Below are 27,537 nucleotides of genomic sequence, written 5' to 3' on the forward strand. Positions count from 1 at the left end.
TGGTGAATGCCTGTAGTCCCAAATACTTGCTTGAGCCAAGGAACTCAGGGCTGCAGTAAGCTATGACCGTACCACTGCACTCCAGCCTGGGTGACAGAGTGAGACCCTGACTCTAAAAGAAATAAATAAGAGAACAAGTAGACCAAGTAGGCTGTGGGGCTGATGAGGAGTGGGAAGCATGAGGCCCCATATTCTGCCCCAGATGACTAGGTTCCTACCTCATAGTAGACACCATTGTGGTAGCAGCCGCACTGCTGGATGGGCACGCAGGCTTCACCGTTGTAGAGGAAGCCGGCGTCACACTGGCAGCCTTCAGCACACTCATCTGGGCACTGCAGAGGGGCACTGAGAGCCGCGCAGCCCAGGGAGCAGGTGTCCGCGCAGAGCTCGTAGTGGCTGTTCGCTGGGCACTTAATGGCTGCAAGGAAGGGGTGCCCATCAGAGCCCTGGGGAGGGAGGGGCTGCAAGGCCCAGGGTCTACCCTTCTGTGCTTCAACCTCTCCCCTCCCTGCCCCTCTGGCTCTCCCTCACTCACGACAGAAAGTTTCCGTCCTCCAGGGCTTCACGTGGCCTCCAGCCGCCTGGCAAGCACTCACATAGGCATGGATGTTGCTGCAGAGAATGCTCAGGTTCCCACCACCCAGGCAGAGATCAAAGACGCAATCTTGCAAGGGACCCTGGGGATCCACCAGCTTGTGGCAGGAGGCCAGCGGCCCTGTGGCGCTGGAGAGGAGCCCACAGAACTCCTCCTTCTCATACTTCTTCTCCTGCTCGGGAGGACACTTGCTGGTGTCACAGCCCTCGCTCCCTGGCGGGCAGGTGGGCGGCGGCAGGCAGGGAGAGCCAGGTACTGCCTCCTCCCAGGAGTTGCCGAAGTCATTGGCGTTGCCTGCCTGTGAGCCGTTGGGCTTCTGGAAGTCATCCTTGGGGTCGCCGTTGTAGTTCCCACACAGGCCACACATCTGCTGGTAGTAGTTTCCGGGGATGGTGACCCGCACATAGTACACAAGGTCATAGGCCACACGCAGGCCGAAGTCGGTCTCAATCACAACGTCTGAACCATGCTGGGAGGCTCGGATCTGGCCGTTGGCCAGCACCACGGGCAGCTTCATGTCCACACCGTTCACCTGGGAGGCGAGAGAGGCAGGCCACGCTTCAGAAAATAAACTTTGAGTGGAGGTCGGACCCTAGTTCAAGCCCATGCCTGATGCTGAAGATCTGTGTGTCCTCACCTCTTAGGTCTTCACTTTTTGTATCTCTAAAACTGGTAGAATAATAGGGCCTCATAGTGGATTGAATGGTGGTCCATAAAATGCATATTCACCCAGAATCCCATAATGTGAGCTTAATTGGAATAAAGTTCTTTGCAGATGAATTCAGGGAAATAACGTCAACATGAGATTGTCCTGGATTAAGCTGGGCCCCTAAATCCAATGGCAGGTGTCCTTATAAGAGCCAGAAAGAAAAAGACACAGAGACACACAGAAACGGCCACATGAAGATGAAGGCACAGATTAGAATGGTGTGGTCACAAGCCCAGAGAACCTGGAGCCTCCAGAGCTGGAAAGGGAAAGCAAGATTCCCCAACCAGTGCCTTTGGAGGCCATGCAGCTCTGCCGACACCCTGATGTTGAACTTCTGGCATCCAGGACTGTGGGAAAGTACATTTCTATTGTTTTAAGCCACCAAGCTTGTGGTAATTTGTTATGGCACCACGGGAAATGAACACAGGTCTCAATGAAATAACGAGCCTCCAGCTATCCTTTATGTACCACTCGATGCAGGCATTAATAAGCAATAATGGCCCCCAGAGCCACTTGCCCAAGTTCAAACAGTTTCCCCCTTACCCTCTTTTTGACCTTGGGCAAGTGAGTCACCTCTCCCTGTTTCTGTTTCCTCATCTCTCAGGTGGGAATAAGGTGTTTGCCCCATGGAACTGTTGTCAGGATCAAATAAATTAATGTCTGTAAAGTGCTGAGAAACATGGCTGGCATAGCATGCATGCTTCAGGAGCATCTGCCGTTACTAGCAGCTATGAATGGAGGTTTTTCTTCTGAAGAGTAAACGGACACCACAGGTTTATGCTTTAAAGCATCAGCGGGTGGAAAGTTAGACTAAATTCTTGGGGAAATGAACTCAAACCTATGAGCTGAGGACCAGTGGTTTCAGTTTAAGATTACTAGGCACCAACAAAGCCTCATAAATCCACCCCTGGATGGGGCACAGTGGCTCGTGTCTATAATCGCAGCACTTTGAGAGGTCAAGGTGGGAAGATCACTTGAGCCCAGGAGTTCAAGGTCAGCCTGAGTAAAATATGGAGATCCTGTCTCTACAAAATAAAAAAAATAAAAAAAAATTGGTCAGGAGCAGTGGTTCACAGCTGTAATTCCAGCACTTTGGGAGGCCAAGGTGGGAGGGTCTCCTGAGCCCAGGAGTTCAAGACCAGCCTGGGCAACATAGCAAGACCCCTCTCTATACAAAAAAAATTTGGCCAGGCATGGTGGTTCACACCTGTACTGCCAGCATTTTGGGAGGCCAAGGTGGGTGGATCCCGAGGTCAGGAGATTGAGACCATCGTGGGCAACATGGTAAAACCCCCATCTCTACTAAAAATACAAAAAAGTAGCTGGGCATGGTGGCCGGTGCTTGTAGCTGAGACAGGAGAATCACTTGAAACCAACAGGAAGAAGTTGCAGCGAGTCAAGATTGCGTCCTACACTCTAGCCTCGGTGACAAAGTGAGTTTCTGTCTCAAAAAAAAAAAAAAAAAAAAAAGTCGCGGTTGTCCAGTTCACCAGATTAAGTCAGCAATTTATCAGCACCTTCGCCAATACTGCTACCAGAGAAACAGCTGCATGTGTGTGTTTCAGTGGGATCTCAGGGGAAACTCCTCCACCGTAACTGAGATGTCAGTGTTCATATGAGACCAGATCTTCTTGGTAAGAAAAGTTCTGCAGAGCAGCACGGGGTTCAAGCTCCACCTTTGCTGGGGGACTATGGCCAGTGATGGGCCACCCCACTCTGAAAAATAAAGCAAGTCATAGTGCCTGCAGCTCCTGGTGCACACATACAGACACCATGGACATGAAGTGCCTGGCAGCCAAAAGGTCTGCAGTCAGCTGTATAGAAACTATAGCTGCTGCTGTTGTTGTTAAGGGGGTGATAGTGTCACCCACAGATTGTCCCCTGCCCATGAAGCTTCTCAAGCCTTGGGCTTTCTCAACCTCTGATGGCACCACGTCCTGCCAATGAGTGGCAGAATAGGGAGGTGAGTAGGACAGAATCCAGGATTGAGGTGGGGAGAGGATGGAGTGGGAGGGAGGAGAGGGTGGGAGAGATTTGGAGTGAAAAGTCCATCCGGCCAGGCGCAGTGGTTCACCCCTGTAATCCCAGCACTTTGGGAGGCTGAGGCAGGCGGATCACAAGGTCAGACATTTGAGACCAGCCTGGACAACATGACGAAATCCTGTCTCTACTAAATACAAAAATTAGCCAGTTGTAGTGGTGGGCACCTGTAATCCCAGCTACTTGGGAGGCTGAGGCAGGAGAATTGATTGAACCCAGGAGGCGGAGGTTGTAGTAAGCCCAGGTTGCACCATTGCATTGTAGCCTGGGTGACAGAATGATACTCCATCTCAAAAAAAAAAAAAAAAGAAAGAAAGAAAGAAAAAGAAAAAAAGAAAAGTCAATGCATGGAGGTGAAGAGAGGGTGGAGACTGAGGGACAGAGATTGGGGAGCAGCTCCCAAGTCCCTGATGATACCTCCCTCATTGGCTTCCCACGCTGGGTTCTTATTGGCAGCTTCTGTCCTCAGGGACCCCAGGCCTCGCACATGCACTCTCATCTCTGTGTCCCCAACTTCTGGGCTGAGCACTGCCTGTGCCCCACCCACCCACAGGACCCTCACCCCCGTGCTCCCCATCTGCTCTCACCGTGACCTTCCACTGTCTCTGCTCCAGCCGCAGGGTGAAGTTTCCCACCTGGACCGTGATCACCCTGGTCACACTGACTCGCCCATTACCCCAGGCCACGTTCTCCTGCAGGACGGCAAACTGATGCAGGCCAGGCCGGGTGCCGCAGGTCTGAGCCAGCACATACACGCAGGTGCCCATGAAGTCGAAGCGGCGGCCATCGAAGGTGGTGTAGTGGGGGTCTCCCGACGCCTGGCAGGTGGCAGAGCCCACGGCCACACAGCCCAAGCTGCCACCGGATGGCTGGCAGGCCTCGTGCGGGCCGCAGCTGGAGGGCTCACAGGATACTAGGCCGTCCTCCTGGCAGTGGCAAAGGGAATCACACCCGGGGCCAGGGTAGAAGGTCTGGCCTGGTGGGTAGTAGGTGCCCTGGTGTACGCAGCCACAGGAGGCCAGAGGCAGGCAGGACTCACCACTGAGCGCAAAGCCCTCATCGCACACGCAGCCCTCATGGCATTCTGAGCCACAGCCTCCGTGCACTGGGAGGTCTCCACAGGACAGCGGGCAGCCGTAGGAACACGCCTCATAGTGGCTGTTGGGTGGACAGCTCAGTGCTGCAGGGAGAGGAGACATCAAGATCAAGAATTCCTGCTCCTAGGGAGCAGGACTCGATACTCCCCAGCCCCAATACATTCATATGCACACACACACTCAAACACACTCACACACAAGCGGTCCCCCAACACATTCGTATGCACACACAGATGCTCAAAGACACTCACACACAAGCGGTCCCATTGCAGGGAGCTTGGGGAACACATTACATCGCAGTTAATCTGATCCTGATAATTAAGATTCTTTCCCAATTTAACTGTAGTTTGGAGTTGTCTATTATGGTTTTTTTCTTTTTTTCTTTTTTTTTGAGAAATGGGTCACTCTGTTACTCAGACTGGATGGAGCTCGGTGGTGCTTGCTATCACAGCTCACTGCAGCTTTGACCTCCTGGGCTCAAGCAATCCTCCCACTTCGGCCTCCTGAGTAGCCGGAACTATAGATGTGCACCACCATGCCTGGCTAACTTTTTAAATTTTGTGTAGAGATGGGGTCTCGCTATGTTGCCTAGGCTGGCCTCAAACTGCTGGGCTCAAGCAGTCCCCCTGCGTCAGCCTCCCGAAGTGCTGGGATTACAGGAATAAGCCACCACACCCGGCCTTCTATTATGTCTTTAATGACCTTATTCAAGTTGGATACATGGTGTTGATATGTGGTATATATTTTAAACATGCATATGCATATATTTGTGTGTGTGTGTGTGTATAATCTATGCAGTGTATTTGTGAATGCCATACTTTTAGCTTCTTCCTTCTATAGCAGTAATTAAATTAAAATATTTAGCCAGTGTTATAAAAAAAACCCTCCCTTCTCCCCTCCCCAAACTCCAGTCACTCCAGTCACTCCAGTCTACAAAAAGCAAATCTAAGTGGCTAAAACTAAACCACATTAAATCTCTATCTGTGCTGTCTAATACAGTAGCCACTAGCCACTTGGGACCATTTAGATGTAAATTAATTAAAATGTAACAAAATTGAAGCTTTAGCCCTTCAGTCACAACATCCTCACTGCAAGCGCTCAGCAGCCACATGTGACCTGTGGCAACCTGGTATGTATTTGAACAGCTCAAATATGGAGCTGTCATCATTGAAGTTCTGCTGGGTGGTGCTGTTCTGAAGCTAACATCCAGCTTACAGGAGAATCATGGGGACATAGGGACAAGTTCAATAACACTCCAAAATAGCAACTAGCCAGATCCTGAAAATAGAAAATTCTGCAGGATAAATGACCTATCTTTCCCAATAATGAAGTGACATAAACAAAAGGAAGAGCTGGATGGAGGGATAGATACGTGATAAGGCAAGTGAGTGAATTAGAATTAGAGTGTAGAGGCTGGGCGCGGTAGCTCACACGTGTAATCACGGCACTTTGGGAAGCCGAGGCGGGAGGATCACTTGAGGTCAGGAGTTTGAAACCACCCTAGCCAACATGGTAAAACCCATTTCTACCAAAATACAAAAATTAGCTGGGCATGGTGGCGCACATCTGTAATCCCAGCTACGTGGGAGGCTGAGGTGGGAGAATCGCTTGAACCTGGGAGGCGGAGGTTGCAGTGAGCCGAGATCGTGCCACTGCACTACAGATTGGGCGACAGAGCGAGACTCCGTCTCAAAAAAAAAAAAAAAGAAAGAAAAAGAAAAGAAACAGGATTAGAGTGTAGAGTCCAGGTGGCAGGTTTATGGGTCTTCACTGTAAAATTATTTCAACTTTTTTGTATATTTGACAATTTTCAAAATACTATGTTGGGAGGGACAAAGGAAGGAAATTCTGACAGAGTAAAAGCAACAAGGTAGATCAATCCAATGCAGTATGTGTATTTGGTTTGGTTCTAGAGCCAAACAAAATAGAAAAAAACCTTTTTTTTTTTTTTTTTAGACAGTTGGGAAAATTTGAACCCAGATTGGGCTTTACATGATGTTAGGGAATTGATATTATTTTTGTTACTGGTAATTAATTACCACATGCCCTCATATCTCTTTCTTCCTTCCTTTTTTTTTTTTTTTTTTTAGAGACAGGGTCTCACTGGAGTGCAGTGGCACAGTCTTGGCTCACTGCCGCCTCCACCTCCTGGGCTGAAGATATTCTCCCACCTTAGCCTCCTGAGTAGCTGAAATGATAGGCACTAGTCACCACGCCCGGCTTATTCTTTATTTTTATTTTTGTAGAGACAGGGTTTTGTTATGTTGCCCAGGCTGGTCTTGAACTCCTGGCCTCCAGTGATCCTTCCACCTAGGCCTCCCAAAGTGCTGGGATTACAGGCATGAAAAGGGAAGTCCTGTTCCTTAAAAGTCCATTTTTGTTGCTGAATACAGATGCTTACTGAAGTAGTTAGAGGATAACTCATCTGCCTAGAATTTGATCTAAAATATTCTATATAAAAAAAAGAGGGGCTGGAGTGAGATGTAGAGGAACTAAGAATGGCAAAATACCAATAATTGTTGAAGCTGGGTCAGGCCTCCATCTGCATGTCTAAGCCCTCATGATCCAGTCTTCTAGAACTTCCAAGGGGTAGAAGGACAAGAGGAATTTTGAGGAAACAAGAGATTCTCAATTTTCACAGAGGCCACAGAGTCTAATAATTAACAGCACAAAATCAGGAGCCAGCCTGTTCAAATCACCCCACCAGCTGTGTGACCTCAGGCTAGTTCCTTAACATCTCTGTGGTTCTCTTTCTTCATCTTGTAAAGTAGGAATAAGAGCAATTCCACCTCACGGGGTGGTTGTGAGGATTCAACGAGAAACCCTTAGAACAGGACCTGCCCAGTGGGATGCGTGTCACACAACTGCCAGCTGGAATTATACGTGTCCTCCCTAAAAGGACAGCCCAAGAATGCTCTGTTAGAGGAGCATTCCCGCTTCCCATTGTCCCCCTGTCCCCTTCACAAGCGTGCTTTCTCCACTTTACGGAAGAGAACAGTGTAGTCCCCAACCCATCCTGAATCTTTTTTTTTTTTTTTTTTTTTTTGAGACAGAGTCTCGATCTATGGGCCAGGCTAGAGTGTAGTGGTGTGATCTCGGCTCACTGCAATCTCTGCCTCCCAGGTTTAAGCAAAGATTGTCCTGCCTCAACCTCCCGAGTAGCTGGGATTACAGGCGCTCACCACCATGCCTAGCTAATTTTTATATTTTTTGTAGAGACAGGGTTTTGCCATATTGGCCAGGCTGGTCTTGAACTCCTCACCCCAAGTGATCTGCCCGCCTCGGCCTCCCAAAGTGCTGGGATTACAGGTGTGAGCCACGGCGCCCGGCCCCATCCTGAATCTTAACACATGGCACACTTCCCTGGGGTGTGAAACCTCTGAGGACATAAACAGACAATTTCAAATATTGCTATCACTGTGAACACAACAAATGCTCACTCATTATTGAGTAATAAGTCAAAAGGAGGGCCTAATAGAATTGGCGGCTCACAGATAATAAAAAGTAAATTTTGTGGTGTCTCACTGTGTGCCTTCCCTATGACTCAGGAGGGTTTCAGAGCATGGAGTGATGTTACTCTACCTGCACTCCGTCCACTCCCATCCACTTATCAATATCATGTAAGCCAGGAGCTGTGGCTCAAGTCTGTAATCTCAGCACTTTGGGAGGCCAAGGCGGGAGGATGGCTTGAGCCCAGGAGTTTGAGACCAGCCTAGACAACATAGTGAGATCTTGTGTCTACAAAAAATAAAAAAATAGCCAGGCATGGTAGTGTGCACCTGTAGTCCCAGCTACTCAGGAGGCTGACACAGGAGGACCACTCGAGCCCAAAGATTGAGGCTACAGTGAGCTGTGATCATGCCACTGGACTCCAGCCTCTGTGACAGGATAATATCTTATCTCAAAAATAAATAAATATCATATATACAAAAATAAAAGGTAGGATTAGAATTGATGCTGAACACTGTCTCATTCTAACAATATATGTGAAATACTGGGTGGGGGGAAGCTCCATCCATCTCACTGAATGATGTCATTAAAATGGCCATTACAATTTACTTCTGTTTAATATTTTTATCAATTGTGCACAAACAATACTTGCAATGATATCTTACTCCATTAAAAAAACCACTTAGAGTCTTACAGTCTCAGGAATTTCTAAAACTTCTTATATCTTTTATAAGAAGGCTGTTTTGTCCCGGGAGTTTTCACATCCCAGGGCAACACACCACATGTTAAGATTTGGGATGGGTGGAGACTGCACTGCTTATTTTATTTTATTTTATTAATTTAATTTAATTTAATTTAATTTAATTTAATTTAATTTAATTTTTTGAGACAGAGTCTTGCTCTGTTGCCCAGGCTGGAGTGCAGTGGCGTGATCTCGGCTCACTACAACCTCCGCCTCCCTGGTTCAAGCGATTCTTCTGCCTGAGCCTCCCGAGTAGCTAGGATTACAGGCAACCACCACCACACCCTGCTAATTTTTAGTATTTTTAGTAGAGATGGGGTTTCACCATGTTGGCCAGCCTGGTCTCAAACTCCTGGCCTCAGATGATCCAGCCACCTCAGCCTCCCAGAGTGCTGGGATTACAGGTGTGAGCCACAGCACCCAGCTTGCACTGTTTTTCAGAAACAGGCTCTTGCTATGCTGCCCAGGCTGGTCTCTAACTCCAGGCCTCTAGGCATCCTCCCACCTCAGCATCCTGAGTAGCTAGGATTATAAACATTCTGAAATCTTAGTCATATATGTGTATGCTTGTGGCAGAGAAGTGTGATGGGGATCGTGACACAGGCTTCCAAGGGTCACGTCTTGACTCTGGGCATGACCATGGTGCTTGCTTTGGCCAATGGGACATTGGCAACCATGATACCAAGTAGAGCCTTGGAAAGTGCTTGCACACTGGGGCTTGTGTGCTCTTGTTGCTTTAGGAATCTTGAGGGCACCTTGGGAAGAAGCCTGGGCTCACCTGCTGGAAGATAAGACCAAGTGGAGCAGAGACAAGAAGTCCCAGCTGAGGGTCCTCCAAACCAACCAGCTTGACAACTGCCAATGTGTAAAATCACCCTCAATTACCCAGCCTCGGCTGAGCCTCTAACAGCCTGCAGAGATCAACCAAGCTGGCCCAGGCTGGGAGAACAGCTCAGCAGCCCCCAGAATCATGAGAAAGGATAAATACTTGGCCAGGCGTGGTGACTCATGCCTGTAATGTATAACTATGAGGACTATGTAATGTATGAGGACTATGTATCTGGTGAATACATTTAAAAGAGGAGCATAAGTCAAGTAATAGTTTCATTTTGAAATATCAGTATTATGTTGATAATTGTGGAAACTAAATGATGGATATATTTGGGCTCACTATCCTAGTTTACTTTGGGTATGTTTAAATTTTTCCCTAATAAAAATGTTCTTAAGGCTGGGTGCAGTGGCTCACGCCTGTAATTCTAGCACTTTGGGAGACCGAGTTGGGCAGATAATTTGAGGTCAGGGGTTCAAAACCAGCCTGGCCAACATGGTGAAACCCCGTCTCTACTAAAAATACAAAAAAATTAGCCAAGCGTGGTGGTGGGCATCTGTAGTCCCAGCTGCTTGAGAGGCTGAGGCAGGAGAATTGCTTGAACCCAGGAGGAGGAGGTTGCAGTGAGCTGAGTTCGCACCACTGCACTCCAGCCTGAATGACAGAGTGAGACTCCATCTCAAAAAAAAAAGTTCTTAAAAGTCAAAAGTTACCATTTGTTGGAAATTATACATTTTATAATTATTTCAGGTGAAAAACTAGACATGTATGCTTCCATTAATTCCAAAATTCAAAAACTTTAGAAGTCAGAATAGTGGTTACTTCTTGGGGTTGGGAACCTGGATGTTTTTTTTCTTGAATTTGGGACTGTTCAAACAGCTTTGTTATCTTGGTGAAAACTGATCAAGCTGTTAGCTTATGATATGTACGTATTTTTAAATATTTGTATTATATTTCAATAATGAATTTTAGAAATTAAAAATCAGGTGAGAGGAAACTGGTATGATGGCTCACATCTGTAATCCCAGTATTTTGAGAGGTCGAGGCACGAGGATTGCTTGAGCCCAAGAGCTCAAGATCAGCCTGGGCAAAAAATCAAAACCTTGCCTCTATAAAAAAATTTTAAAAATTAGCTGGGGTGGTACATGCCTGCCGTTTCAGCTACTCAGGAGGCTGAGGCAGGAGAATCACTTGAGCCCAGGAGTTCCAGGCTGCAGTAAGCTATGATTGCACCACTGCACTCCAGCCTAGGCAACAGAGCAAGACCCCATCTTAAAAAAAAAAAAATCAGGTGAGAGGATACATGGTTTTTCAAACTTCTTTCATAGGCAAGCAAAGGCACTGGAAAACCATTCATGCACCCACCTGTGAAACAAGGCTCTCAAACTGACTGTCCAAGGGGTCAGGCAGATGTAAATAAGTGAGGTAGGATAAATGGGGACCAAAAAGAACCAGACGGGGGATGAGACTCCTAATGACAATACTGTTGCTCATATCTCAATGACAGCTGTTATGTGGGAATCAGACCCCGGGCCACCAGGTGTACTCAGTCATTTTACAAATACCAACTGCCACAGGGCACAGTGGCTCACACCTGTAATCCCAGCACTTTGGGAGGCTGAGGTGGGCGGATCACGAGGTCAGGAGATCGAGACCATCCTGGCCAACATGGTGAAACCCCATCTCTACTAAATATACAAAAATTAGCTGGGTGTGGTGGCGCGTGCCTGTAATCCCAGCTACTCTGGAGGCTGAGGCAGGAGAATAGCTTAAACCAGGGAGTCAGAGGTTGCAGTGAGCCGAGATCACGCCACTGCACTCCAGCCTGGTGACAGAGCGAGACTCCGTCTAAAAAAAAAAAAAACTAATACCAATTGCATGACCACCATCTGTGACTTTCTAGCTATCATGATCCCAGGTGTGTAACTGAACCTTTCTGAACCTCAATTTCTTCATCTGTTAAATGGGTATAACCACAATCCCCACCTCACTGGGCTATTATAAGGATTAAAAGAATTAATGATATTTATACATTAATGACTATATATATAAGGCTGAGTCCCCCAGTTGCCACTTCCGGTACTCACGGCAAAGTTTTTCACTCCTCCAGGGGTGCACTGTGGCTCCAGCAGCCTGGCATGCAGCAGCATAGGTGGCCAATGCGTCACATAGTGGCCCAGACTGGCCTGGCAGCAGGCAGCGGTCATACACACAGTCGCGCACGGCACCCTGGGGGTCCAGCTTGCTGTGGCACTCTCGGAAGGGCCCCTGGGGGTCCGCAAGGATTCCACACTCATTCTTGCTCTGCAGCTGCTGGGCCACCAGGGAGTCCAGCTTGGGACAATCACCAGGTTCAGTTGCTCCACAGCCGGACCTCGTCTCTTCTTGCCAGCTGTTCCCAAAAGCCAGTGCACTGGCAGCTTGACCCCCACCCCGCAGAGCCAGGTCGTCAGCTGGGTCCCCGTTGAAGTTCCCACAGAGTCCACACAGGGCCTCAGCATAGCTACTGGGCACCTTGGCAGTCACTCGTGCATCCCAGTTGTAGGTGACAGTCAGACCAAAGTCCGTGCGCACGACGGCGTCCCTGCCCTGGCGGAACACCTGCACCTGCCCATCTGCTGCTTGGAAGGGCAGGTACTGAAGGACGTCATCCACCTGGGTGGAGATGCAAGAGGGACACCTGGTCAGGGTATTCACGGCTCTGTGGCCCAACCTTCAACTCACTCACCTCCAGCTACCCTGACCTCCTTGCTATTCTCTTGGACATACTATGCTCAGTCCCACCTCAAGGCCTTTGCACTCGCTGTTCCCTCTGCCTGGCTCACCATTCACCCCTCTTCATTCCTAAAGCACCAGCTTAAATTTAAATCCCTCACCCATGGCCTTCAAAACCTACATGATCTGTCTATCTCCCCATTACCTCCCTTACCTCACCTCTTCTCACTGTCCCTCTCACTCAGGCTGCTGCGACCATACTAGCTTCCTTTTTTTTTTTTTTTTTTTTTTTTTTTTGACAGGGTCTCACTCTGTTGCCCAGGCTGGAGTGCAGTGGTGCAATCTTGGCTCACTGCAACCTCTGCCTCCTGGGTTCAAGTGATTCTCCCTCAGTCTCCCTAGTAGCTGGGATTACAGGTGTGAACCACTGCGCCTGGCTAATTTTTTTTTTTCTTTTTTTTGTATTTTTAGTAGAGAGAGGGTTTCACCATGTTGGTCAGGCTGGTCTCAAACCTCAGATGATCCACCCTCCTTGGCCTCCCAAAGTGCTGGGATTACAGGCGTGAGCCACCGTGCCCGGTCACTAGCTTCCTTTTAAAAATAGAGACAGGGGTCTCACTCTGTCACCCAGGCCAGAGTGCAATGGCGCGATCATTGCTCACTTCCTAGCACTTCGGGAAGCTGAGGCAGGGAGTGTCACTTGAGCCCAGGAGTTGGAGACCAGCCTGGGCAACTTAGTGAGACTCCGTTCTCCACAAAAAGGAAAAAGGAAAATGAAAAAAAATAAGATCTTCTAACGGGCCTCCCCCACCCCCAGACCCACCCAGAGCTCCAAGTCTTCAGAGGGTATTTCCTGACCGGCCACCCAGCCCTGGGCGCTGCGTCGCTCACCAGCACTTGCCCGGGGTACTCCCGGCGCACCACCACCTTCACCCCGCGGGCCTCCACCCGCACGGCGCGCGTGTAGCTCACAGTCTGGCTCCCCCGATGCTCATTTTCCACCAGCACCCGGAAGGCGGGCAGTGCTGCGTTCTGGCCGCATGAGCCCACCAGCAGGTACGTGCAGGTGCCCATGAAGTCGAAGCGCCGGCCGTCGAAGCTCACATAGTGTGGGTCCCCGGACCCCTGACAGGTCCCGAAGCGATTGGGGTAGCAGCCCAGGAGGCCGTTCTGGTCGCTGCAGATCTCACCCGCCGGGCAGCCCTGTGTGTCGCGGCAGGTCACCTGATGGGTGGCGCCGTTGCAGGTGCAGCGCCTTCGGCACGACTCGTCCGCCCACACCTCCTGGCCCGGAGCGAGCTGGAGACCCTGGAAGGTGCAGCCGCACGACGAGGCCGGCACGCAGGTGCCGCCGCTGGCCACGAAGCCCGGGAGGCACACGCAGCCCTCTACGCAGGGGCGCCCGGAGCAGTTGGACGGCGCCGCAGCCTCGTTGCAGGAGGCCGGGCAGGCAGGGCCGCAGAGCTCATAGCGGCTGTTGGCGGGGCAGGACAGGGCTGCGGGGAGATCAGAGAGGGTGGATCAGGCCCGCGAAGCAGAGGCCGTCGAAGGGCGCCCTGTCGGGGACAGCGCCCAGGAATTCCCTCCCCAAACCCTGCTTTTCTCTCAGAGCTCGCCATCTCAGATAATGGCACTGCCATCCTTCTGGGTGCTCCTGCGCCACACCCTAGCGATGCAGTTAATCTCCACCCCGCCAACCCCCTAACGCTTACTGGACAACCAATCTGTCAGCAAGTCCTGTGAGCTCCATATTCAAATCTACCCAGACTGGCCAGGAGTGGTGGCGCACACCTGTAATCCGAGCTACTCGGGAGGCTGAGGCAGGATAATCGCTTGAACCAGGAAAGCGGAGGTTGCAGTGAGCCAAGACCATACCATTGCACTCCAGCCTGGGTGCAGAGCAAGACTTTGTCTCAAAAAAAAAAAAAAAAAAAAAATTCTACCCAGTTACAGAATCTGCCTCTGGTCCTATCCACCGCAGCAGCCTCCTGCCTGGGCTCCCTCCTGCCCCACCAGCCTGTTCCTCACACCAGCCGGAGGGATCTGGGAACGTCTGGGTCAGATCAGGTCCCTCCCTGTCTCAGAGCACTCCCGTGGCTTCCTCTCACTCAGAGGAACGCCAGAGTCCTTCCCATGCCCCAGGAGGACCTGTGCCATCTGCTCCTCTCATCTCTCAGCCCTCACCTCCTCTCCCTTTCCCTCGGGCTCACTCTGTCCCAGCCCCAGCTGCCTTCTCCTCCCGGGTCCTCACACTTCCACCTCAGGGCCTTTGCACTGCCTGTGCCCTCTGCCTTCCCTTTCCACAGAAAGCCACTGGGGCCCAGGTGGCCTGGGTTCAAATCCCAGATCTCTCCTTCTCAGCCACTGACTCCAATCTCCCCGTGCCTCAGTTTCCCCATCAGTAAGATGGGATAATGTAGTCCAGACCTCACACCGTTGTTATGGGGATTAAATGAGTTGATCTATGGGGAAACGTTCTGTGGACATCACTGTTAGGACTTAGCTGACTCCATTGCCTGACCATGGTCTCAGCTCCAATGTTATCTGTCCAGAAACGCCTTCCCTGGTCACCCTCTTCACCAGCCTCACAGTCACTGTCATTGCATTAACTTGTTTCTTTGGTTCTCTGAAGATACTTCCTAGTTTATCCCCTCCCTCTAAGAGATAAGTTCTACAGGAGTGGGGACCTGCTCTGTCTGAATCACTGTTGAGTCCCCAGCACCAAGGACAGGGCCTGGTGCACAGCAGGTGCTCAGGAAATACTGCAGAAATGAATGGGAGAATAAATGAACTCTCTGGTTCCCATTTTGCACCAGGCATGGAGTTGGGTGGGAGGCGGTGCTTACTGGGCAGTGGGGACACAGACAGCACTAGCCAAGACAAACACCTAGTGGCCTCTATGTCTCCCCTGTACTTACTCCCCTCCCTCTGGGCCTGGGCCTGGATGCCTCTTCCTCCCTCCCACCTGTCCTTTCTGCCTCTGGGACATGTCTCTGGGAGCCTCACTCACAAGGGCAGGAACAGATCTATGCTGGTCCTCACTGTGCCTTCGATATCATCAGCATGCACAGGGGGGCAGGCAGGGGTTCAAGGAATGCTTGTGGAATGAATGAGTGAATGATAAAACAGATGGACACCCGGCTAAAGAGCCTGAGCCTCATCTAGAGGGCAATGGGAGTCATGGGAGGACTATAGGCAAAGGAAGAGACATCACATGTCTGTGCCGGGATTCTGCAGACACGAATTCCTGTCCTGCCAAGCCTTTGAGCATGCTGTTCTCTGGGCCTGCAGCTCACTTCCTCCTCTTTCTTTTATTTTTTTATTTTTTTTATTTTTTGAGATGGAGTCTCGCTCTGTCGCCCAGGCTGGAGTACAGTGGTGCGATCTCAGCTCACTGCAAGCTCTGCCTCCTGGGTTTACGCCATTCTCCTGCCTCAGCCTCCCGAGTAGCTGGGACTACAGGCGCCCGCCACCTCGCCCGGCTAGTTTTTTGTATTTTTTAGTAGAGACTGGGTTTCACCGTGTTAGCCAGGATGGTCTCGATCTCCTGACCTCGTGATCCGCCCGTCTCGGCCTCCCAAAGTGCTGGGATTACAGGCTTGAGCCACCGCGCCCGGCCCACTTCCTCCTCTTTCTCTTGGCAACTTTCTTATGGGTTTCAAATTGGACATCCCTTTCTCTAGAAAACCCTCCCTGACCACCCCTGCTCCCCAGGCTGGGCCAGGAACCTCCTCTGGTTTCCCATCGCCCCCACTGACTTCCTCCATCCTGGCCCTGACCCCTCTGCCTGTGTCCCCCCCAATCCCAGCCCTGACTCATCCGCCTGTCTCTCTCTCATCCTGGCCCCAACTCCTCCGAGTGGGCCTCCCCATCCTGCCTGGACCCCTCCATACCATGAATGTCTAGTGAAACATCTCCTCCAACCTTAGGCTCATTGTGGCTGGCTGTCTTGGCCATCACTAGGCCCCTGGCATTGCCCAGCACCAGGCTGAACCACAATAACTTCTCAGATATTGAGCAGATGCTAGGGATCTCCTGCCCCTCACTGTATGCTCCCAGCTCTCCCCACGGCATCACTTACGGCAGTTGGCTAGAGGTCTCCAGTTCCCAACTGAGATGCCAAGCTCCAGACAGGCCTGGGCATAGGCGCTGAGGCCACGGCACAGGCTGAGCCGCTCCCCACCGACCACACACAGGTCATATACACACTGCTCCAGGAAGGACCTGGGGTCCAGGGTGCCATGGCAGACAGCGAAGGGGCCATCAAGCTTGGTCAGCATGCCACAGAGTCTGTCGCCCTCATAGTGTTGGGCCTGGCCTGGGGTGCAGGCGGGACAGTTGTTCTGGCAGCCATCCTCACACAGGTAGTCCCCATCATCCAGCTTCCAGCTACTTGCGAACTCCACAGGGTCAGGAGCCAGAACCCCGTCAGGCAGGAGGAAGTCGTCTGCTGGGTCACCATTATAGTTGCCACACAGCCCGCACACCTGGTCTTGGAAGCGCGCGGGCAGGCTGAGTGCCAGCTGGCAGTCCCAGTCATAAGTGACCACCAGCCCAAAGACCAGCTCCACCACGGCCCGTGGTCCGCTCTGGTACACACGCAGGCGGCCCTCGCTCAGGGAGACTGGCAGGCGCGAGCGCTGTTTGTCAACCTGCAGAGTGGGTGAGGAGGCGGTGGTCAGGCCCCTGTGCCATCTGGCCTCCAGCCCTCATCTCTGGGCCTCCCACCTGCTCCCCTGCTCTGGCTGCACTGGGACTCATTCTTTCTGCTACTGCCACCATCAGAGACCTTGCCTCTTGCAGTACCTGTGGCCTGAAATGTTCTTTCTGCAGCCGTGCATGTGACTCACTCCTGTACCTCCTATAAAATATTTGCTCAGTGAGGTGCCCCTCTGCCCAGTCATTGCACTGTCTGGGAAGTAAGTAGCACCTCTGCCCGGTCACTGAACCATCTGGGAGGTGAGGAGGGCCTCTGCCCGGCCACCCCACCATCTGGGAAGTGAGGAGGGTCTCTGCCCAGTCACTGCACCATCTGGGAGGTGAGGAGGGCCTCTGCCCGGCCACCCCACCATCTGGGAGGTGAGGAGGGCCTCTGCCCGGTCACTGCACCATCTGGGAGGTGAGGAGGGCCTCTGCCCGGCCACCCCACCATCTGGGAGGTGAGGAGGGCCTCTGCCCGGTCACTGCACCGTCTGGGAAGTGAGGAGGGCCTCTGCCTGGCCCCCGCCACTCCTCCCTCATCTGGGAAGTGGGGAGTGCCTCTGTCCGGCCGCCCCACTCTCTGGGAAGTGAGGAGCGCCTTTTCCTGGTCGCCCCACCATCTGGGAAGTGAGGTGCGCCTCTGCCCAGCTGCTGTGTGACCCTCCAAGTGTGAAGTGACAACCTTGTGTGTGATCTTTCTACCCTCCCCAAGTTTGCATTTTCAACATTAAAGTCTACTTTTTAATTAACAGTTTTAAATTCGAGAATATATTTTAAATGTATTTGCTCGAATGTCACTGACTCAAGCCGTCCCTGACTGCCCTATTTTATTATTTTATTTTATTTTATTTATTTATTTATTTATTTAGTTAGTTAGTTAGTTAGTTAGTTAGTTATAGAGATGAGATGTTGCTATGTTGCCCAGGCTGGTCTCAACTCCTGGCCTCAAACAATCCTCCTGCCTCAGCCTTCCAAAGTGCTGGAATTACAGGCATGACCCACGGGACCCAGCCTACAATCCATTTTAAATGGCAGTCTTGGGCCAGGTGCAGTGACTCATGCCTGTAATCCCAGCACTTTGGAAGGCTGAGGTGGGTGGATCACTTGATGTCAGGAGTTTGAGACCAGCCTGGTCAACATTGGCGAAACCCTGTCTCTACTAAAAGTACAAAAATTAGCTGGGTGTGGTGGGGCATGCCTGTAATCCCAGCTACTCAAGTGGCTGAGGCAAGAGAATTGATTTAACTCAGGAGGTGGAGGCTGCAATGAGCCAAGATCATGCCAAACAGAGTGAGACTCTGTCAAAAAAAAAAAAAAAAAAAAAAATGGCAGCCTCTCCCTACTCCATAACCTCCTTCCCTGCTTTCCTTTTTTTTTCTATAGCATCTGGCCTTCTAAAGTATACTTCACAAATTGACCATGTTTATCATCTGTCTCACTCCATCAGAATGGCAGCTCCACAAAGACAGGGGTTTGGGTCTGCTTTGATCACTGCTTTATCCCCAATGCATAGAACAGGGCCTGGTGGAATCACAGGCACTCACAAAGTGAATTAAGTCACTGCTGCATTTAATAAACATTCACTGGGAACTCACTCTGTGCCTGGCCTTGGGCTGGGAGATCCTGGAAATACGAAGTTAACAGCGATAGCCCCAGGCCCTACCCTCATGGGTCTCCCAGTCCACTGGGAGAAAAAGACTCATCACCAGACAGTGGGAGCTCAGAGGGGTCAGGGCAGAGGTGGGAGAAGCATAGGTAGAAAAGTCAAGGCCAGGATCAGAAAGGCCCAGGCGGACAGGTCAGGGATGGGATAGGGAAGGTACAGGCTGAGGGTTCAGAGCTGGGATAGTGGGGAGATAGGAGACTGAAAACCTAGATAAATGGCCAGATTTAACCTTGCTGGTCAGGGAAGGCTTCCCAGAGGAAAGAATAATTGTGCTGAGTCTTAAAGGACCAGTAAGAGAGAGAGCGCCAGGAAAACCGGGAGGGAGTAGGATATTCCTATTCAAATGTCCTGAGTGGACAGAGATCCTTGCCAGTCCATCTGGCTTGGTGTTATGGACTCAATATCTGTGTCTCCTGCAAAGCCCATATGTTGAAATCTTAACACCCAACATGATGGTATTAAGAGTTGGGGGAGGCCTTTGGGAGGTGATTAGGTCATGAGGGTGGCACCCTCACGAATGGGATTAGTGCCCTTATGACAGAGGCCTCAGAGAGCTCTCCGGTCCTCTTTCCACTGTGTGAGGACACAGGGACAAGTAGGCCATTTGCAGTCTGGAGGAGCACCCTCACCCTCACCTGGCAGTGCTGGTGACCTCATCTTGGACTTCCAGCCTCCAGAACTGTGAGAGACAAGGTTGTGTTGTTTGTAAGCCTCCCAGGCTCTGGTGTTATAGAAGCCTAAAATCTGACTAAGAACCAAGAGATAAAAACTATGTCTCTCTGTGCCCTGGGGCATCTTTTTTTTTTTTTTTTTTTTTTTTGAGATGGAATCTTGCTCTGTCACCAAGGCTGGGCTGCAGTGGCACGATCTTGGCTCACTGCAACCTCTGCCTCCCAAGTTCAAGTGATTCCCCAACCTGGGATTACAGATGCCTGCCACCACGCCCAGCTAATTTTTGTATTTTTAGTAGAGATGGGGTTTCACCATGTTGGCCAGACTGGTCTTGAACTCCTGACCTCAAGTGATCTGCCCCTGAAATGCCCCACCCCTCAGCCTTCCAAAGTGTTGTGATTACAGGCATGAGCCACTGTGCCCAGACTTTCATTTTTTAAATTAATTTTAAAAAATTTAAATTAGAGATGGGGTCTCACTATGTTGTCCACGCTGGTCTGGAGCTCCTGGCTCAAGCAATCCTCCCACCTCAGCCTCCCAAAGTGCTAGGATTATAGGTGTGAGCCACCGCACCCAGCCTGGGCATCGCTTTCTTACTCTTTCCTTACACATTCTCTGAGCTGTGCCAGAGCTGTGACTTGAAGTGGAGAAAGTCTTAGCCAAGAGGATGGAATATGAAAAAAGGAGCCACAGGAGAGAGGACAGCACGAGCAATGGCCCAGAGGGAAGACAGAGCATTCACTCATTCCGGTTCCCAGCAAAGCCTCTGTGAGTCCCACTGCATGGCCTGCTCTGTGCCAGCTGGTGCTTTAGACACTGCAGTGATGGAGATAGCCATGGACCCATGCTCAGAGCTCTCAGTCCAGAATGGCTGCTCAAATCTGTCTCTCCTCTAAGTCCAGTGATCTCCATTTTAATTTTTCTATTTTTTTATTTATGTATTTTTTTTAGACAGTTTTGCTCTGTCACCCAGCCTGGAGTGTAGTAGCAGCATCACAGCTCACTGCAGCCTCGACCTCCTGGGCTCAAGCCATCTTCCTGCCTCAGCCTCCCAAGTAGCTGGGACCACAGACAGGCGCCACCACATCCAGTTATTATTATTATTTTTTTTGGTAGAGATAGGGTCTCCCATTTTTAAATGACACAAATAATATTCGTTCATTACAGAAAACAGAAAATGCACATGAGCAAAAATGAGAAAAGGAAAATCACCCTGTAGGCACACACATACAAATGTACAGATCCTGTTGAGTTTTTTCCTACCTTAAGATATATTTACACTTAAAAAAAAGGACCATGCTGAAGTCACTATTTCATTAACCCCTCTCCTAACAATGTCTTGTGAGTATCCTACTATGATTCTGACAGTAGCTCTACACCTGACGGCTTTGTCAAGTCACTGACGTCTGTGAGGATCTGACAAAGAAAAAAGTAAGGCCGGGTGCGGTGGCTCCTGCCTGTAATCCCAACACTTTGGGAGGCCGAGGTGGGCAGATCACAAGGTCAGGAGATCAAGACCATCCTGGCTAACACAATGAAACCCCGGCTCTACTAATAATACAAAAAAATTAGCCGGGCTTGGTGGCATGTGCCTGTAGTCCCAGCTACTCGGGAGGCTGAGGCAGGAGAATCACTTGAACCCGGGAGGCGGAGGTTGCAGTGAGCCGAGATCATGCCACTGCACTCCAGCCTGGGCAACAGAGCGAGACTCCGTCTCAAAAATAAAATAAAATAAAATATAAAGTAGTTTTTCAGAGAGAGGTACAAAATTCTGTATATAATTTCAAGGGATCTGAAGTCCACTTGAACTTGCGTTCAACGCTTCCAGGACTGAAGAACACCTACTTTCTTTTTTTTTTTTTTTGATATATATATATCAAAAAAATATTCATTGCCGTATTGTTTGTAATAGTGAACAATGTGTCCATCCACAGGGGACTGGTTGAATGAACTATGGTGTTCATATATATATAAAGAATTGTGCAGATGTTAAAAAAAAGCACACCAACATGGCACATGTATACATATGTAACAAACCTGCACGTTGCGCACATGTACCCTAGAATTTAAAGTATAATTTTAAAAAAATAAATAAAAATAAAAAGATAATAAAAAATAAATCAACCCACAAAAAAGGCTCCCTCTGCATTGATAGAGAAACTGTTCCAGAATGTATTGCTAAGTGCAAAAAGCAAAGTAGAGAATACAACATATATACACACATATATGTATACTTGTGTGTATATATGTATATATATGCAAAAATATATACTCTCTTTCTTTCTCTCTCTCTCTCTCTATGTATATATTTTTTGAGACAGAGTCTCACTCTGTCACCCAGGCTTGAGTGCAGTGGCGCAATCTTGGCTCACTACAACCTCCGCCTCCTAGGTTCAAGCGATTCTCCTGCCTCAGCTTCCCAAGTAGCTGGAATTACAGGCATGTGCCACCACTCCCAGCTAATTTTTGTACTCTTACTAGAGATAGGGTTTTGCCATGTTGGCAAGGTTGGTCTCTAACTCCTGATCTCAAATGATCCACCTGCCTAGGCCTCCCAAAGTGCTGGTATTATAGGCATGAGCCACTGCGCCCAGCCCTGAAGTTATTGAACAGCAAAACTAATCTATGCTGGAAAAAAAAAAAAATCAGAACTGTGATCATCTCTAGGGATAGGTTGGGGACTGTTTGGTAAGGCACATGAGGGAATTTCCCCAGGTGATGAAAATATTATATATCTTAATGGGCAATTTGGTTACACATTTGCCAAAGGTGAACTATATAGTTAAGATTTGTGATTTTTATTATATATAAATTTCATCTCCAAAATCAGCCAAAAGAAGTGTGAAAATATTGTATTCTAGTTAATGACATGGTGAAGTCTTTTGGGTGATATGTACTGATGTGTGGAACTTTGAAGTGCATAAAAAATAAGAGAGATTGTGGAATGGACAGAGGGAGGAACCGATGGATCAGTGTGTGATCAATCAAGAAGAGTACAGTGTTTAGAATCTAGATGATTGGCACCTGTAATCCCAGCACTTTGGGAGGCTGAGGCAGGTGGATCAGTTGAGGCCAGGAGTTCCAGATCAGCCTGGTCAACATGGTGAAACCCTTCTCTACAAAAATACAAAAATTAGCTGGGCATGGTGGCACATGCCTGTCATCCCAGCTACTTGGGAGGCTGAGGCAGGAGAATCGCTTGAACCTGAACCTAACACTGCACTCCATCCTGGGTGACAGAGCAAGACTCTGTCTCAAAAAAAAAAAAAAGAAAAAAAAGAAAGAAAGAAAAAGAAAAAATTAAAGAAGAAAGAAAGAAAAATCTAGGTGATTGGCATGTGAGCATTCACCGTATAAGAATTTCAACTGTGGACATTTTAACATTTTCATAATAACATGGCGAGGCCGGGTGCGGTGGCTCAAGCCTGTAATCCCAGCACTTTGGGAGGCCGAGACAGGTGGATCACGAGGTCAGGAGATCGAGACCATCCTGGCTAACACGGTGAAACCCAGTCTCTACTAAAAACAAAATACAAAAAACTAGCCGGGCGTGGTGGCAGGCGCCTGTAGTCCCAGCTACTGGGGAGGCTGAGCCAGGAGAATGGCGTAAACCCAGGAGGCGGAGCTTGCAGTGAGCTGAGATCCGGCCACTGCACTCCAGCCTGGGCGACAGAGCGAGACTCCGTCTCAAAAAAAAAAAAAAAAAAAAAAAAAAAACACTGCAAGAAAAAAGGAAGTAATTGCGCTAGGCTGGTGTTATTCATATGAACTGAGTAGAAATGCATTTACCAGAGTCAGGACAGCTGAGAGATTAAGAACAGGGACTCCAGAGCCTGCATGCCTGTGCCCTTAGCTCCAATTCTTACTAGCTCTGAGGCCTCGGGAAGTCACTAGCCTATCTCAACCTGTTTCCCAGTCTGAACATGCTCATAATAATAATGCCTGCTGCACAGAGTTTGTGAGCATTAAATGCATTAAGATGAGAAAATTCCTAAGAAACATATCTGGTCCACAGCAGGTGCTCATTAAATTTAGTTATTTGGTCAATATAAATCCCTCATTGTTGGATATTTAATTTCCTTTCTAACTAGGACAGAATTTTTTCTTCGTTTGCTTTTGTTTTATGCTATTATAAACCATGTTGGCGTTATTTTTCCCCCGAATCCTGTCTCTGAATATCCTTAAAATTTCCAGATGTGGGATGACTGGAGGGCAGGGTTCTAAGGTCCTGCTACTGATTTTCAAATCCCCCTCTCCACCCTCCAACCCCATGGCCCATTTCTCTGCACCCTGGGTTGAGGTTGGCCAGTTGGGCTTTGCCTCCGCTTTCGGACCCGCAGCTCATGGATGTTAACCCCCAGAAGCCTCCGGGTACTCACTAGGACGAAGCCAACTTCCCCGCGGGTCAGCGACACGGAGTGGCTGTAGGCATGCACAGTGACGAGGCCCACGTAGGAGACGCGGCGGCTGCCCCGGTGCTCGTTCTTGGCCTCCACGCTGAAGGCAGGCAGGGTCTCGTCGTCGCCGCACAGCTCCACCATCGTGTACGAACAGGTGCCCATCATGTCGTAGCGACGGCCGTCGAAGGTGGTGTAATGGGGGTCGCCCTGGGCGCGACAGACAGCGGTGGACTCCGCCACACACTTGGCCTTCCCGCCTGCCACCTGGCAGCGCTGCCCAGCTGCGCACTGCACGCCTTCGCAGGAGGGCTTCGCTGGGGACACCACAGCTGGGGAGGGTAGGGAACAGTGAAAAGAGAGAATCAGAAGTGTCTGCGGGGTTGGAAATTCCAGCACTTTGGGAGGCCGAAGCGGGCGGATCACTTGAGGTCAGGGGTTCCAGACCAGCCTGCCCAACATGGTGAAACCCCATCTCCATTAAAAATACAAAAATTAGCAGAGCGTGGTGGCACATGCCTGTAATCCCAGCTACTTGAGAGGCCGAGGCAGGAGAATCGCTTGAACCCAGGAGGCAGAGGCTGCAGTGAGCTGAGATGGCACCACTGCACTCCAGCCTGGGTGACAGAGGCAGACTCTGTCTCACAAAAAAAGGAAGAAGGAAGAAGAAAGAAGAAGAGGAAGAAGAAGAAGAAAGAAGAAGAAAGAAGGAGGAAGAAGAAGAAGGAGGAGGAGGAGGAGGGAAGAGGAAGGGAAGGGGAGGGAGGAGGGGGAAGGGGAGAGGGGGAAAAGAGGGGGAGGGGAAGAGGGGAGGGGGAGGAAGAGAGGGAAGGGGGAGGAGAAGGAAGAGGGAGAAGAGGAAGAGAGGAAGGAGGAGGTGGAGAAGGAGGGGGGAGGAGGAGGGGCAAGGAGGGGGGAGGAGGAGGGGGAGGAGGGGGAGAGGGGAGGGGGAGGAGGAGGGGGAGGAGGAAGAGGAGGAAGAGGAGGAGGGGGAGGAGGAGGGGGAGGAGGAGGGGGAGGAGGAAGAGGGGGGGAGGAGGAGGGGGAGGAGGGGGAGGAGGAGGGAGGAGGAGAGGGGAGGAGAGGGGAGGAGAGGGGAGAAGGAGGGGAGAAGGAGGAGAGGAGAGGAGGAGGAGGGGGAGGAGGAGGAGAAGGAGGGGGGAGGTGGAGGAGAAGGAGAAGAAGGAGGGGAGGAGGAAGAGGAGGAGGAGGGAAGAAGAAGGAAGAAGCCTGCCTCAGGCCTCAGAGGGAGGCATCCTGGAGTCCACTTTGCCTGGAGAGCTTGAGCAATTCGCTCACAACTGCCCAGTTTTGCCCATTTTAAAGGTGGGGAAACCAAGGTCTGGAACCCCACAGGGAGAGAGTTGCTCAGCCCTCTCTGAAAGTCCCAGGTTTTCTGATTCTCTAGTTTAACACAGAGCAGCCTAGAAGAAGGGAAGGCAGTTAAGTAAGAAAAGGCAGAAACAGTCATTAAAATGTTGGTTTTTTTTGTTTTTTTTTTTTTTTTTTTTGAGACGGAGTCTCGCTCTGTCACCGAGACTGGAGTGCAGTGGCCAGATCTCGGCTCACTGCAAGCTCCGCCTCCCGGGTTTTGACGCCATTCTCCTGGCTCAGCCTCCAGAGTAGCTGGGACTACAGACGCTCGCCACCTCGCCTGGCTATTTTTTTGTATTTTTTACTAGAGACGGGGTTTCACCGGGTTAGCCAGGATGGTCTTGATCTCCTGACCTCGTGATCCGCCCGTCTCGGCCTCCCAAAGTGCTGGGATTACAGGCGTGAGCCACGGCGCCCGGCTGAGCTAAGGGATTTTTTTAAGGACAGAAAATGGAAGGATGTTGCGGAGAAGGGAAGTGAGGGGAGGACAACCAGGATCCCGAAAGCCACAGAGGAGCAGGTGGGTGGAAAACGGTCACCAGGTGGACAGGACCAGGGGATATTTCCCATCACTCACTCCGACCGCAATCAGCTGCTGTTGCGTAGCCTGTAGCTTTGGCCAGCCCGAAGGTGAGCAGCCCGAAGTTGGTGGTGGCCTCGGCCGTGTGGATCGTGTCAGCCGTGCCGAGCTCCACTTCAGCATACGAGAACTCACTGCCTGGCACAGCCGCCCAGGTGAGCTTGGCCCCCACTGCATGCCCATCTATGGTCAGCCCGCTGATAGCCTTTGTCTGTGCCACCACCAGGGCCACGCCCTCAGAGCCTGGTACACTCTTGACCACATAGGCAGGGCAGTAGGCCGCCACATCTGGGATCAGGACCAGGTAGGGGTCATAAGTCACTTCATTCCTTATGGCACCTGTGCCAAACAGCAGGACCTGGATGCCCACATTTGCAGACAGGTAGAGTGGCCGGGATGGCCGAACCTCAAACTCTACCACATCACCTGCCTGGAGCCCACGGGAGCCAGTGATACCCCCATGGTTATAGGTCAGCTTTGTGGTCTGGCTGGCCATGACAAAGGCCAAATCATAGCGGGACTGGGAGGCCAGCGTGGGTACTACATAGTGGGTGCCCCAGGCAGATGTGGGTAGCAGCTGCTCGACCACATGGTTACAGGTCGTATGTTTCTGGGCACAGCTGTGGCCAGAGAGGACAGCCACGGGGCTACTAGCTGTGACCTTTGACCCCGAGAGATCCAGTGAGCTCTGTAGCTGGGCCACATTGTAGGGCTCTAGAGTCACACTTAGGACATCGCCAGCTGGATAGAACTTGCCATTGAATGTCACTGACCCCTTCAGCGTGACACTGACCGAGGCACCTGTGGCACCGGCCACCACGGCAAACTCCTTGACATTCCTGGCTGAGGTGCCGGGGGGTGTGAGCACAAAGTACTCGGTGCCCAGGGCCTGGATGGGCCGCAGCAGTGTCAGCTCCGCTGTGTCGGGCTTGGCATTTAGTGCCTGCACAGAGATAGCATGGTCGGAGTGGATCACCACCGCGTGCTGGAAGATCTTGCTGCCTATCATCTCAGCCTTGGCACTCATGTTGACCATGACTGACTCCCCGGGCCTCACTGTGACGTTGTGTGAGGTTTTGTCTGCCTGGCTGAGGATGAAGACAGAAGCAGGGCTCTCTGACAGACTGGAGATAAGGAGGCGGGGGTAGGCCTTGCTGTAGGCCAGCTGATAGTTCTGCAGGAAGGCTGTGAGGAACTCGTTCCTGCCAGTGTTCTTGAGGTCCACTGAAGCCTCCTGGGTCAATCCTGGTTGAGAAAATACAGTTGTGAGTCCACTTATCCAATCCTCCTCACCTTTTGCTCTACACCCAGAAACATGTTGAAATATTAACTTGGGCTTTTCTTTCCCGCTTTGCTTTCCTTTCTTCTGATTCATGCAGCATTCGTCTACAAGCCTTGCTGGCTTTTGTTTTTAAAAAATCTAAACACCTTAGACAGGGCCCTCAAACTCAAATGCTGATGGGGCCAGGCAAGAAATATAAATGTGTGGAACAGTCCCGGAGGGGCGACTGTGGAACTGGAGCACTCCTACACCATCTAAAGTGGGTTGTTGCTTATGCAAATCAATCAGTGTGATACATCTTATCAACAGAATAAAGGACAAAAACTATATGATCATTTCAATTGAGCCAGAAAAGCATTTGATAAAATTTAACATCCTTTCATGATAAAAATTCTCAAGAAAGTGGATATGGAAGAAACACACCCCAACATGGTGAAAGCCATGTACAACAGACCGACAGCTGGTATCATACTGAATGGGGAAAAACCGAAAGCCTTTGCTCCAAGATCTGGAACACAACAAGGATGTCCACTTTCACCACTGTTCTTCAACATATTATTGTTAGTCCTAGCTAAACCTCTTAGACAATAGAAAAAAATAAAGGGTATCCAAACTGGAAAAAGAGAGGTCAAATTATCTTTGTTTGCAGATGATATAATCTTATATTTAGAAAAACCTAAAGACAGCT

General features: G+C 50.3%; 1 protein-coding gene across 1 annotated transcript in view; it reads right to left on the bottom strand.

Annotated features, from left to right (window-relative positions):
- Positions 1 to 27,537, bottom strand: part of FCGBP (Fc gamma binding protein) — a 95,379-nt gene that overhangs the window by 55,022 nt on the left and 12,820 nt on the right. Inside the window, exons 3-10 of the mRNA XM_045381247.2 lie at positions 25,565 to 26,812; positions 23,596 to 23,945; positions 16,259 to 16,829; positions 13,069 to 13,673; positions 11,550 to 12,117; positions 3,932 to 4,524; positions 536 to 1,127; positions 219 to 418 (exon numbers count right to left, since the gene is read on the bottom strand). Coding sequence (XP_045237182.2) covers positions 219 to 418; positions 536 to 1,127; positions 3,932 to 4,524; positions 11,550 to 12,117; positions 13,069 to 13,673; positions 16,259 to 16,829; positions 23,596 to 23,945; positions 25,565 to 26,812 — 4,727 coding nt within the window. The remainder of the gene's footprint in view (positions 1 to 218; positions 419 to 535; positions 1,128 to 3,931; positions 4,525 to 11,549; positions 12,118 to 13,068; positions 13,674 to 16,258; positions 16,830 to 23,595; positions 23,946 to 25,564; positions 26,813 to 27,537) is intronic.

Source organism: Macaca fascicularis, chromosome 19 (assembly GCF_037993035.2).
Source record: "Macaca fascicularis isolate 582-1 chromosome 19, T2T-MFA8v1.1".
In the NCBI taxonomy this organism is placed as follows: Eukaryota; Metazoa; Chordata; class Mammalia; order Primates; family Cercopithecidae; genus Macaca; species Macaca fascicularis.